Source organism: Diprion similis, chromosome 12, assembly GCF_021155765.1.
Source record: "Diprion similis isolate iyDipSimi1 chromosome 12, iyDipSimi1.1, whole genome shotgun sequence".
Lineage (NCBI taxonomy): Eukaryota > Metazoa > Arthropoda > Insecta > Hymenoptera > Diprionidae > Diprion > Diprion similis.
The window spans coordinates 3327699-3341675 of record NC_060116.1 but is presented as its reverse complement, the minus strand read 5'-3'; the positions used below and the strand labels follow the sequence as shown (position 1 = coordinate 3341675).

The 13977-nt window shown below is 34.8% G+C and overlaps 1 protein-coding gene across 1 annotated transcript; it reads left to right on the top strand.

Moving 5' to 3' along the window:
* Positions 1 to 3153: 3153 nt before the first annotated feature.
* On the top strand, positions 3154 to 13883 carry LOC124413614 (kinesin-like protein KIF6). The gene is made up of 13 exons (XM_046894335.1): positions 3154 to 3219; positions 3290 to 3408; positions 4138 to 4212; positions 4996 to 5038; positions 5223 to 5327; positions 5504 to 5616; positions 6963 to 7079; positions 7917 to 8051; positions 9301 to 9435; positions 9553 to 9649; positions 10103 to 10258; positions 10324 to 10570; positions 12865 to 13883. Exons 1-13 carry the CDS (start codon positions 3154 to 3156, stop codon positions 13881 to 13883), a joined length of 2427 nt encoding a protein of 808 aa, XP_046750291.1.
* The last annotated feature ends 94 nt before the right edge of the window (positions 13884 to 13977 follow it).

The following is a 13977-nucleotide window of genomic DNA, read 5'->3' as shown; positions in this document are numbered from 1 at the left end:
GGGACGTCGGGACGTCGGGACGTTTGACGGTTCTCTGCGCCGGTCCGCCGCAACCGCGTAACCATGACGACGTGCGGCCTGCGGAGACGGATCGATGGGTCGAAACGTAGAGAACGAAACGAGATGTATCGAGAACCGAATATGAGCCTCGAATCTCGCAAAAGTCGGTGACATTCGCAATAAACCTCGAGTTCCTGGCTTTCGGTGAAATTTTTGAACGGAAGATATTTCAAGGAGTAGAAGAAGTCCGGAAAATACGAAGAACGTTACGGCGGTATCGAATTTTTTTTTTTTAAGTGGTATGAAAATATAGTTTTGTGCAATTTTTTAAAATTAATAAGTCGATGGATGATATAAAAGTCGACGTAGTACACCGTAGAAAAGATGAGATTGAAGTTAGTAAAGTTTTTGTAACGAAACATTGGGAAAAAGTCACTATTTTCTTATTTTTACAATGATTTTGAAGGAACTAAGATTTCAAAATATTCTTTTTAACTTCAACATGATTAGAAAAGGAAAATATGGAATTGTTGGAATTCTGCTATTCGACTTGATTCCGATTATTCTGTCATTTTTTCTTACCGTACTTTGACCTTTTCACATTCTGACTTTTTTAAATTTTGAAATGATGTGAAATCGGTTTTCTCGTTTTAAAAAAGTTCTATATTGTGATCCTGGTTTTTGAATCTTCTACATTTTTCTCCTCACTCGGTCTATTCAGTAACGTTAAAAAACGAATCATGCAAAACAATACTGATTGTAAGTAAAATTTCATTTGTCATAGTTGTTAGAATATTTCTAGTAAAATAGGTGCGTGCCGTTACAATGACGGCCTCGATATTCTTAGAATGACAATAAAATGTGATACATAGAAGTAACTATTTACTGTGATTATAATTGCTAATGCTACATCCACTGGTCATTGCGACATTACATTTGTTTGTTCAGTTAAATAAGGTTTCAACATTAATTTATTGTAGCGCCAGCATCAAGTAATCGCAACAGTTTCGATAAAATCTAGTACAAATGACTATAACCAAGAATAATGGTAATACATACGTACGTATTAGATTTTCTGGTAAGAGCTACGAGACTCGACAAGATTTTTCACCCGATACTATATTTTTCGATTATGGTAAAAGATGAAAATAGTTAAGCGGTGTATGGTAACTACAACTAGAATTTTCTCTCATTATAGTTGATGAAAAGTAACAAATCAGTATTTCGCAATTTTTATATTTGCATGATTTTGAAGGAGTTCAGATTGGAAAATAAATATTAATACGTTTTGCTTCGTTACTGTAGTTTAGCGAATTTGAGAAAATCCTGAAATAGCGAAATAACTATTTTTTCTCTATGCATCGTTACTCTAAATTCAAATCTCTCGAATTAATCAGCTAATGAAATTCGACTCGATACTCGGGTACAATTCCTGCGAATAATGAAATATTACTACAGAATTCAATCACTTAATTGAATTCTTAAGCACTCGTTGACAGTGAGATTGCATTTACTATACTCTTTCAAAACTCAAAACGCAGATAATTGGTGTTGTTTTAACTGATTCGAATTTGGTAGCTTACTTTGTCCAAAAATTATTTCTTTACAGCGTCGTTTAGAAAAAAATTTCGAACAAAATCAATGTATTTTGTTAAGAAATCATAAATTCGTAAGTCATAAGTTATAACTGATAACGATACTACATACTAGACGTTTTTTTCTAATCAACCAATAAGTTCAAGGAAAATATCCGATTTTAAATATTCCCAGTGAACCGATTTACGAACGAAATCAAACTACAAATTTGAATTATCGAGCCTTAAGACATCGGGCATGCACGTCACTTACAGTGAAAAGTACAGTCAAAAGCTGAGGTTTTTAGAAATGGCGTTAAACGAGTTGAGAATTTCGTTGCTGCACTTCGTTCTGCAGTTCTGCGAAAGCATTTTGTAATGACAAGTTGTGATTCAGGCCACCAAAAACGGCATCCAAGTAAGCCATGAATGAATCCATAAGACATCTACACGTGCAATGACCGAAAGATCGATTTTTTTCGTACGTTACGACCATCGATTATTATACAATATACGTATAATATATATATATAATTTACATTTGACAATATTCATTTCTTTTAGTTGCAATTTACCAATGTAAACTTTGGATTTCAATTGGGAAATTTAAACGAATTGTCTCAATTTGATTACCTGACCATAAGCGAAAATAGTTGCGTTGTAGCCGTTCAGGACGCTGAAACAAATAAACCAATCAAATATTTCACTAGCTACAGGATAGTTTTGACTAGGATCTAATTCCTCCTGAATTCAGGATAACATATGCAATTTTCAAACCCGAGAAATTTAGTTAAATGCATTGTTTAATCGCAATTTAATACCTTTTTGTTAATTTGATGATGAGGCAGTTAAGCGATGAGAACTTTTTGCATTCATATATTCGATAGGTTACGAAAATTTTTGTAAAAAAGTTGACAACGACTTATTTACAAAACTTATGAACAGAGTACAGATACTGATTTTCCTTTTCAAATCGCTTCGAAGGGGTTGAAAATCTAGGAAACTCATTCAATTTCAATCCAAAAGAAACTATTTTTCACAAATGTACTTCCATAGATTTTTTTTTAGCCATTTAAAAATATCTACCGACACCGACGTGATGAATATAAAAATGTTTCACAGTGAGATTGTAGAAAATAATTTGATGGAAGTGAAGGAATTTAACCAGATCATAAATCATTTCAAAGTGATCCAAAATGAAAAACTGATATCTAGACTTCACTTTATAATTTTAGTACTTGAATTTTTAGAAAAATCATCAAACGATAAAATGTTGCTTTTTAAACGAGGAATTATGCTTCGTCTGAAAGAATCACTTCACAGTGACTAGAGTTCACGACTTTTGTTCCGAAAAATATATATATATATATATATGTAAATTGACAATTCGCTCGAGATAAAAGACTGTCGGAAGATATCGATACGGAATAGGGAAAAAGAGAGGCGAGAAAATGCTGCAGACGACAAGCAGCCGATGTGCGCAAATAAAGGTTTCAATTTCTTTACTTTTTCTAAACAGAAGTAAGACGTGAACGCGAGATAAAATAATAGTATAAAATATAGAAAAATCTCAAGCAGGATGGTAAAAAATGAGATAAAAGTCTTTGCTCGACTGAGGCCGGAATTAAAACGAAGAAACGTCGTAGTGAGTGATTAATGATCGGTCTGATTAACCTATAAGAATGATGACGGGAAATTTCCTCACTCTTGTGTAGAATTACGAGATACATCGGCGGCCCAGAAAACACGTTGAAGAAGATTATCTGGTCTTATGGGGAGCCCAGAAGTCCGGTAACGAGTTCGTCGATAATAGACCGGAGTCATGGAACTTTGCGTAAGTTGTATTAAGGGGTCTACCCAGCTGACGAGCAGAAAAAAAAGTTTTTTCAAGAATTTTTTTAACAAGTTTTAACTTGAAATATTGATATAGGCTCTTGAATTGCATTTAAAAAAAAAATTTTATTGATTTTAAACACGAAAATCGTAGTTGAAAATTAGTTTGAAAAAAAGTTAGGTCTGCCTGGAACCAAAAAATCGAACGATTTTAGATTCAGCATGTTAATGGCGTTGGAATGAATCATACGATTTTTGATATTTGCAAAATTAACAAACTGACGGGCATTTTTTGAAAAGTTGAAAAAGACCGTTTTTTGACCTTTTTGCAAAAATATTTAGTTAAAATAAAAATTTGAAACAAGGTATGATTCATTCCAAGGCCATTAACATGCTGAATCTAAAACCGTTCGATTCTTTGGTTTCAGGTTAACCATCTCCGAGAAATCATCAACATCGCAAACCTAACTTTTTTCAGAATGATTTTCAACTTCGATTTCCGTGTGTAGAAAGTGATTAAAATCACAAAAATAAAAAAAACATTTTTATTTATGTAATTCGAGAGTGTATTTATTAAGCCTAACAAAGCCTTTACCAATATTTACAGTTAAAACTTGTTAAACAAATTCTCGAAGAAACTCTTTTTTGCTCGTCAGTTGAGTAGACCTCTTAAGGTAATTGCGAGATTCAAGATTTTCGAGTAACACAAGTGTGTATTACTCTTGTTCAGATTCCATAAAATCTTTGACCACGGTGCCAGACAGGATGAAGTTTTCGAAGATGTTGCAAAGCCGATAATTCAGAGGTACGAATACTCGAAATTCGAAGAAATTTTGACCCGATTGCAATCTTGGAATCTTTTATTTCTGTCAATCGGTAGGTAAAGTGGTTTCGATAATATGCGTAAAATTTTTCGGAACAAAAATCGTGAACTCTAGTCACTGTGAAGTGATTCTTTCAGACGAAGCATAATTCCTCGTTTAAAAAGCAACATTTTATCGTTTGATGATTTTTCTAAAAATTCAAGTACTAAAATTATAAAGTGAAGTCTAGATATCAGTTTTTCATTTTGGATCACTTTGAAATGATTTATGATCTGGTTAAATTCCTTCACTTCCATCAAATTATTTTCTACAATCTCACTGTGAAACATTTTTATATTCATCACGTCGGTGTCGGTAGATATTTTTAAATAGCTAAAAAAAAATCTATGGAAGTACATTTGTGAAAAATAGTTTCTTTTGGATTGAAATCGAATGAGTTTCCTAGATTTTCAACCCCTTCGAAGCGATTTGAAAAGGAAAATCAGTATCTGTACTCTGTTCATAAGTTTTGTAAATAAATCGTTGTCAACTTTTTTACAAAAATTTTCGTAACCTATCGAATATATGAATGCAAAAAGTTCTCATCGCTTAACTGCCTCATCATCAAATTAACAAAAAGGTATTAAATTGCGATTAAACAATGTCTTTAACTAAATTTCTCGGGTTTGAAAATTGCATATGTTATCCTGAATTCAGGAGGAATTAGATCCTAGTCAAAACTATCCTGTAGCTAGTGAAATATTTGATTGGTTTATTTGTTTCAGCGTCCTGAACGGCTACAACGCAACTATTTTCGCTTATGGTCAGGTAATCAAATTGAGACAATTCGTTTAAATTTCCCAATTGAAATCCAAAGTTTACATTGGTAAATTGCAACTAAAAGAAATGAATATTGTCAAATGTAAATTTTTGCTAGGAACTATTATAGATTGCTAACTAAATAAATTTTATCTTCTGAGCTAAACAATCCGACTAAAAATGAACTTTTCAGACTGGCAGCGGTAAAACATTTTCCATAACAGGTGATTCGGAAGAATACGAGGATCGAGGCATCCTACCAAGAACCATTCAACACCTTTTTCAGACTATTCAAAAGGTTATTAATATGGAATTACCTATAGTATGCGCATGGACGTCAATCCGCGAACATGCAATTAACATACGCGATTATAATAATCACGAAGCGCCGGAACTTTCTCCGTAAGAATTCGATATCGGATTATAGATGATATTGTAGTTTTATAATGTGTATAACGTATATGTATAATGCAGAATCCGGAGAACCTCTACTCCGTAGAAATCGCATACCTCGAAATCTACAACGAGAATGGGTACGACCTGCTGGATCCGAAACACGAGGTCGTCACGAAACTGGAAGACCTGCCGTAAGCCTCACCCACGTATAACACCGACTATCGTTAATTGACAATCCACACGCGTGGCCGAAGAGTCGAGCTACACACCGGACACGTGACGGGATTACACGATCAAATACCGTTACCAAAAACTGGGGAAATAAACAACGGTTCGAAAACCTCCGTACATATACCTACACACGATCGACATAGATCGAGAGAGAGAGATAATTAGGTTACCATTGACGTTCTACTATTTTGCCAATTTTCTTTCTGCGTTTTTCTGGGTCAAAACACGATGCAACGCAATACTTCGGTCTTGGTGTCTGATGGTATTATTCGAAATTTTCTCAATTCGTGGGTATTTTTAATTAGGTATAGTATTTTGAAAGTTTATTAGTTTTTCTTTAATTTTTGCTGATACACAGGGTATTTCCGAGTAAACACCGGAGTATGTTGGCTTGCCTATCACTGAGGGACACAAATACCGTTAAAACAGATTACCGAGTTATCGGCAGGTAGCGCGTTTAAAGTCCAGTCGCGAGGACTTTGAACGCGTTACCTACCGAGTTGTTTACCGGTAACGTGGTAGGTCTGTTTTAACGATATTTGTGCCCCTTGGTAGTAGGCGACCTAACATACCGCAGCGTTTATTCGGAAACACCATGTACGTGTGTAGAGGAAGTTGGAATCTTTTGGAATTGAACATGGAGCGCGAAATGTTCCCGATCAACATTTTTTATTTCGTTTGGAAAATGTTCCGACAGGAATGTGTAACGTATCGTAACTTACGTATGTGATCATCCTTAAATGGAAATCTCTGGATTCCGCTACAACGTAACGCAGGGGATTTTGTAAATAGTAAAAAAGTAATTGCGTTTCTAGTCTTGTTACGGTTTGGTCTCCAGAGACCGAGTATACAGTCCGGTATAGCAGCATGCACTTAAGAGTCAAGATGTTGTGAGACGTAACTGGTTACCACGAGTTACTCCGCTAATAAGGCGACCTCGTTTAAGCCTCTGCAGTTTCCCGATTTGTTCCGCCGCTATAAAATCGCGACAAAAAAGCAGTTTAAAATAAAATGTAATGAATATTAGGTGTATGCCATTTACCGATTAATCGAAAGAAAAGATCAATTGGAAGGACCGATGATCAGATTAATCGACAGAACTATTCATTGAAAGGGTCGATCGATCGATCGATCAATCCGAAAAACTATTCGTTCGAAATACCGATTGAGCGATTCATTGAAAAGACCGAATAATCGGAACTCCTGATTATTTGATTAATCAACAAAAACCATCGAAACGGCTGAATAATATTTGAGTAAATTGAACTTGATCGAGGGAAAAGCAAAAGAAAATTGACTTTTCCAGTCGCGTGACGATTCAAGAGGACGAAGCCGGTAGACTCCACCTGAAAAATCTGAGCTTTCGAGTCGTCGAGAATGAGAAAGACGCGTTGGCACTTCTTTTTCTGGGTGACACGAAGAGGTAATAATTTTTCTCCACGTTATAATATCTAGATAAAATTTATAAATATGTACCTCAGGGTGTCCCTTATTTAGGGTGTTGACAAATTTTTGCAACCCCACCCCCCAAATTGACTTCAAATAATTCGAAAACAATTGCCTAATTTTTTTAGATTTCTACCTCAACTCTGGGATAGTCCGCTTCGTGATCGAAGGTTCTTATGGAAATGTCATGGGAAAAACTTGTTTTGTCAAAATATATTTTCTTGCAAAGGTAATAATATTTTTGAAAAATCTGAAATTGCGAGTTTTTAGTGGGCATTAATGGTACTATTTGTAAAAAAATTTACATCACGATACCAGCAAATCTAGACGAATTGCACTTCCTCTAAATATAAAAAAAGATTAGATTTCGAGGTTGTGTAATCTGTCGAAATTGCGTGGTATGATTATGTGAATTTTTTAGCAGACAGTAGCACTAGTGCCGACTGAAACCTGACAGTTACAAATTTTTCTTAACAGTATTACTTTTACAGTAAAATATATACTGAGAAAAAACGTTTTTTCAATTTTTTGCATGAGAAACTTCGACCCACAAAGCGGACTATCTTAGAGTTGAGATAAAAATCTGAAAAAATTAGGGAATTGTTTTTTAATTATTTGAAATTGATTTGGGGAGTGGGGAGGCAAAAATTCGTCAAACACACAACTATTGAGGAAAAAAACGAAAAAAATGAAATTTCCAGTCAAATGAGTTTCGCGAAAATTATAAGTGATTAGTATAGTATAGATATAACAATATATTCCGAATGGAATGCCGCGATTATTATGCCGATGATCTCCTTCTTTTGATCTCCAGAGCCATTGCCGAAACCCCGATGAATCCTCAGTCATCGAGATCACATTGCATATTCACAATAGTTGTAACTGTGAGGCAATACGGTGCCGAAAAATATTTGAAGAAAGCTAAAATGCATCTCGTCGATCTCGCTGGGTAAGATACAAGCTTTCTGATAGTGATTACTTAACGGTAACTCGATATTTAAATTTTTTTGTCACAACCAAAAAATATAATGATGGGTATAAAATAAAAATCAATTTTGTTGCCGTAACCAAAAAATCAAGTCCACGTTACTATTCTTTTTGAATATACAGGGTGGTCACAAATTTTTGGAAAAAAAATTCACTGACATTTCCAGGTTTTCCAGTTTTTCCAAGTGTGTGGCCACCCTGTTATAGCTATGTTTTTTGCAGCTGTTGCGTAATTTAATTTTTGGTGCAACACCAAGCTGATGTTGAAGCCTCATTTAACTAAAAAATTTAACAAACTGATCTAATCCATTTAATTTGACAATAACCAGAAATGTTATTGTACTGATTCGAAAAAAGTTCAAACCGTTGTATTGTGAGGATGTTTATTTTACTAAAATTTTTCTAGTCGTTTCTAATTTTATGCACCACTGGGAAAAAGTTTATTTCTATTTATAATAACAAAAAACTGTGTTCGTATACAACGATCAGTATTGCGTGTAGGAAAAATGATACAACTTAGAAGAAGAAAAAAGAGCGACATAAAACTGGTCAGATTTCATCTGCAAATCAACATCAGAAGAGTGAAAACAAATATTCTCGTTTTGAAACGAGGTCAGGTTGACTAAAAATTTTGTTTTCAATCCTAGACGGTGAAAATACTGCATATAAAATAATTTTCAATAAAGCAATTATTTTTCTCATCAGCCGCGATATATTATCAAAATATATCATCAAATTTCACGATATTTATTAAGGCTGGGCGATTAATCGATTAATCGTAAACTTTGCTCAATATTTATTTATACTCTTTTTTTTTCTAATTAATCTGTCAATCAAACAATATTAATTACCCACTCTCATACTAATGATCGTTTATTTGTGATCGATCGATTGACAAGTCCTTTCAATCGATCAAATATTCTGGAATTCTAAATACTGATTTTTCGATAAATCTGTAATAAATATCGGCGCTTTCAATTAATCTTTTTTCCAATCAATTGATAAACCAGGAATTCCAATTGTCATTTTTTCCAGTTAACCAATCAATCAAAAATTTCAATTAAAAAAATCGAAGAGGAGATTTAAAAAGGGCTATAAATGCCATTATTTTTCTAAAGAAATGACATTTTATCGTAAAGAAAATGACACTTAGAATCTTTTCAATTTTCCTCTTCAATCATTCCATTTTTCTATTCAGTACCTTTCCGCAGATCAGAACGCGTCTACAAATGTTGTATTTCCGGCAGCATATTGACAGAAGCAAAGCACATAAACCTGAGTTTACACTACCTGGAACAGGTAATCGTGTGTCTCGGCCAGCAGAACGTAAGCCATATACCTTACAGGTAAAAGAGACTTTTTCAAAGAAAATTACGCAACAAGTGTATATCAAGTATGAAGTAGCAGAAGAGATCGCGGCACTTTAAACTCGTAACTTTATTACGGAATATAAATTCTTCCAGAAATTCTCTTCTAACAGCCATCCTGAGGGATAGTCTCGGCGGCAACTGCCTGACGACGATGCTCGCGACTTTGAGCATCAATAAATCGAATTTAGAGGTGAGACGCGTATCATTTTCTAATGCAAATTAGATGTTATAAAAAAATAAAAGGTTTGGAATTGTTTCTGGCCATTTTTGCGATACAAAACACGGACCGAAAAAATAAGGCTGAAGTTCTGGGCAAAAACAAAAAACAAGAAAAAAAGGGAAGACTTTACACACAAAAAAAAAAAAAGCCACTGTGAATCTCAATTTTTGTATTTTAAACATCACCTCATTTAAAACGACTTCCGTATGAAAGCATGAGAATGGCAACGGAGAAAAACATTTATCTTCAACGTTAGCCAGTGACTAAAAAAAAAAGAAAAATGTTGCAAAGAGTTTAAAATAAAAAGCATAAAGTCAAGTCATTATAAAGTGAAAATGATGAATTTTTATATATTTTCCATGACAATTTATTACGCGTGTAGCTTATAGTTGGAATTAAAAACCACCATATATTCACGCACAGGAAACCATTTCTACGTGTAGATTTTCTCAAAGAGTCGCGCTAATTAGAAACGACGTGAAACTCGTCCTCGAGAGAAACGCGGAGGATGAGAATAAATTTTTAAAAATGGAAGTTGAGAGGTTGAGGAACCAATTAGCACTGCTTACTGAACAGCCGGTAAGTACAAATTGCATTTTCACTGATCAGATTTTTCTATCAAATTACACTTTAACTTTGTACAGAAAAACGAAGAACTAACACCGAGCGAAAAGCAGGACCTCGATTATCAAGTGGAGAAATTTTTGCAATCGGATTTCGCAACGATCGACTGGAAAAACGATGAAAGGAAAATCAGATACTGCCTGAATACTTTACGGAGTAAATTGAGATCAAGAAATGGGAAAACAAACTGCTCAATAGGTGACGATAACTCGGCAAAAGACGTAGATTACTACAGAAATTTGGTCATCCAACGAGACAAGGAGATTTGTATCCTTCGAGCGTTTTATCAATATTATATATATACATGCACGGTAGAGTTGACCAAGAAAATGACTATTTTTTTTCGTTAGTTACCGTAAAAATATCGTTCAATATGACGAATAATATTCTGTTAAAGTTTCAGCTCTTAATATTAATTAATTTTTTTTTTTTTTTTTTCGAATTTTATTGCTTAACAACGGATTGGCATATCGTAAAGAGCAATGAATATTTTCGTGGGAAATTGATCGATCTACAAAAAAGGTCTCTTGCGATTTTTTCGTGAATCTAATGGTTCAAAAGTTGATAAAAATATAAATTTTATACAAGAGTTTACGTTAAAAACTTATTTCTTGTTAATTAATCGGAAATTTCGGGAAAATTTCAATGTTTCAATAAAGAAGATAACACGAACTTTAAGTAATATTATATTTTTTTCATTTTTCAACCATTATTTTATAGTGGGAATGAAAAAAATCGTGAAATTTGATATAACTAATGTTTAACCTTGAATAACTTTTGAACCAGTAGATTTACGAAAAAATCGCAAGAGACCTTTTTTGTAGATCGATAAATTTCCCACGAAAATACGTATTGCTCTTTACTATACGCGAATCCGTTGTTGAATAATAAAAATTAACAAAAAATGTCCTGTGTTACTTAAACGAGAAATGGAAAATCTTATATTAATATTAAGAGCTGAGACTTTTACAGAACATTTTTTTTTCCCATCTTGAACGAAATTTTCACGGTAACTAACAAAAAATAAAATCGTCAATTTTTTTGGCCCAGCCTAATGCACAATTTATACCAACCAGTAAGTGAATTCTGTTTAAAATTCTATTCAATTTCTTTTTTCAGATTTTTTCAATTTTTCTCATTTTGCTTATCCAGGCAGCACGAGTCATTTGAAATTTCCTTAGCTTAATTAATTATATACATACACCAATATGCGTGACACGTATATGTATACACACGTATGCCTACAGCCGCGCTAGTCAAGATGCTTGAAAAAGCTAGACGAAACTCGTCAAACTACTCGGCAAACGATTCAGGTTACGACGAAACGAAAATAACCCAATGCAATATAAATATGTACACATATAACTTTGAAATACCATCATACTTGTGCAAAACTCTGTTTAGGATCGGTTCGAACGTGCGAAAAAATCGAGGAAACGAGCCCAACGGCATCAGTAATTGCTAAGAAAGTTCGACTCAGAAATCTCATTGCGGAGGCGAGATCGGTTGCCGAATCGGTTAGAATCGGCAAAGCGTCAATCGGTTAGCATAATCATCGGTAGTTCCAATTTCCGCCACCAGAGTTCCAGGAAATGAAAAAAAGTTTTCCGGAAACAAAATAAAAAAAAAAAACTTCTCTTAAATACGCGTTAATCAGATGCGAACTTTTTTTCTGATTTTCAGGACCTTTGGTCACGGAAATTGGAAATATTATATCTACTCTCGATTTTTGCTTCTATTTACGAAAAGTAAGTCGTAACAAAGCTTAAAACCAATGAAAACCGTAAGACGATTGCTTCTTTTTTTTCTTCTTCTTCTTCTTCCTTTCTTGACTCTTTACTCAGCAATAATTTCGAGCGGTGATATTTTGTCAATGCTTTTAGTACAAAAATAGAATACCATGAATAATTCTTCACGCAATTATGATGTTTTTTTTTTATATTTTACTACAGAGCAATGATATTGTATTTTGCAAATTCGAAAGGATTGAGATTTATCCTGAAACGGTATGTGAAAAAAAAAAAAAATCATAATGCCAAGTATTGAAAATTTCTACAAACGAATGTACTGGCATATTCAAAAAAGTTGTATATTGTAATCTTTAAGCAATGAAAAATAATCTACTTTGAAAATCTGAAATTTCACTTTTCGATTTACGAAATCCGGTTTGATGCATGGAAATTTTTTGACAAAATGTGTAGCGCGAAAAAAATGAAAACAGAGAAAATATTTAACAAGTTTTTCAAACCAATTACTAATAGTTTTAAAATATAGCGATTATAGCTTTCACCACTTGCAACGACACTGAATTGAGAAAATTATTGCAAAGATTTTCAGCATTTTTTTAATATAATCAATACCCGTGCGATGTTAAAAATTGAAATATTTAATGATAGTAAAATGATAAAAATCAATGTGTTCCTGTGATTTATAGTAAATAGTCTTCTCAACAATATTAGTAATCGTAGAGTGAAATGGAAGGAATATAGTAGATTCACAACTAATTCCAAGACAATGTTTGGATGTTTCGGGATTCCAAGGATTCGTGTTCGGTGTTACAGGCGACCTTCGGAGGCGGATGAGTGACCCTCAGATCCTGAACGGAGCGGAGATTCAAACGTTGCACAAAGTTCTGCAGGACGAGCAATCTCGGCTCTCCAATAATCTGTCTTTGCTCAAGAGCCTGAAGTCCGAAGTAACCGATCTCAGGAGCGTCTCACCTTCTGTTCAGCAAGAGCAATCAACCTTCGAAACGTGTGCAAACGCCGTAGAAAATCTTGTGCAGGACTCAGATCCTTCAGCTCAAAGAGATTCGGAAGATCTTTTCACACCTGTTCAAGCACTGACCTTGGAAAGATCGCAGCCGAATGATGAAGACCAAGAAACAAAGAAGGTTTCCGAGTCCTTGAAGCCGTTGAGAAAAGCCTTCTCTGAACCCGGAAAAGTCAGACGTAAAATGAAAGTCTCAGATTTCCTGAGCAATGAGTGCCTGAAACTGAACGAGAACGTCGATAAACGCGAGGCGAGTGAAGGATCGGATTTCGGCCATGTTGGAAAGCCTGCCGATGAACCCAAGGCCTCAAGGTCATCGGGGTCGAATTGGAGATCGTTGAAGGACTCTAATCAGCGAATACCGATCGAAGGCGATAATTTTGGGGCAATTTCAACCGGCGAAAGTTCAATTCGAGCTGAAGCTTCACTAGCGATGTCGAGCTTTCTGCCCCCGAAGTTCCTCCAGGACTTGCTGAAGTCTGTCAAGGATTCCGAGCACGAAAAACGTGAGGAAAACGTTAACGATCCGGAGATCCCGAGCGGCTGGGAGTTTTCAAAAGGTGAAGATTCTTCGTGGCGCAAAAAAAGCTGTTTGGGGTCGATTTCGACCCCTGAGCAACGCGACGAGAAAGATTTGGCCGAGCCTGCGGGAGAATTTCGGGCACAGCCGGAGATCCCGAATCCGAATGAAAGTCTCCAGGAAGACGACGATTTTGTAAAATCTTTACCGCTGACCGGTGACCCGGAAATCGATAAAGAAATCATCGCTTTTTACCGAGCAAAAAGATCCGGAGGAACTTATTTATGAGTCAGAAGCCACGTGTCGTACTGTATAAAAAATAAACACAACAACAACAACAACAACAAAAACAATAACAGAAAATAGTATACTTTGAATTGCC

Coding starts and splice junctions, on each gene's coding strand:
- LOC124413614 (XM_046894335.1), top strand. CDS start 3,154: ATGGTAAAAAATGAGATAAAAGTCTTTGCTCGACTGAGGCCGGAATTA. Junction 5,039..5,222: donor CTATTTTCGCTTATGGTCAG/GTAATCAAATTG, acceptor TGAACTTTTCAG/ACTGGCAGCGGTAAAACATT. Junction 10,259..10,323: donor CACTGCTTACTGAACAGCCG/GTAAGTACAAAT, acceptor AACTTTGTACAG/AAAAACGAAGAACTAACACC.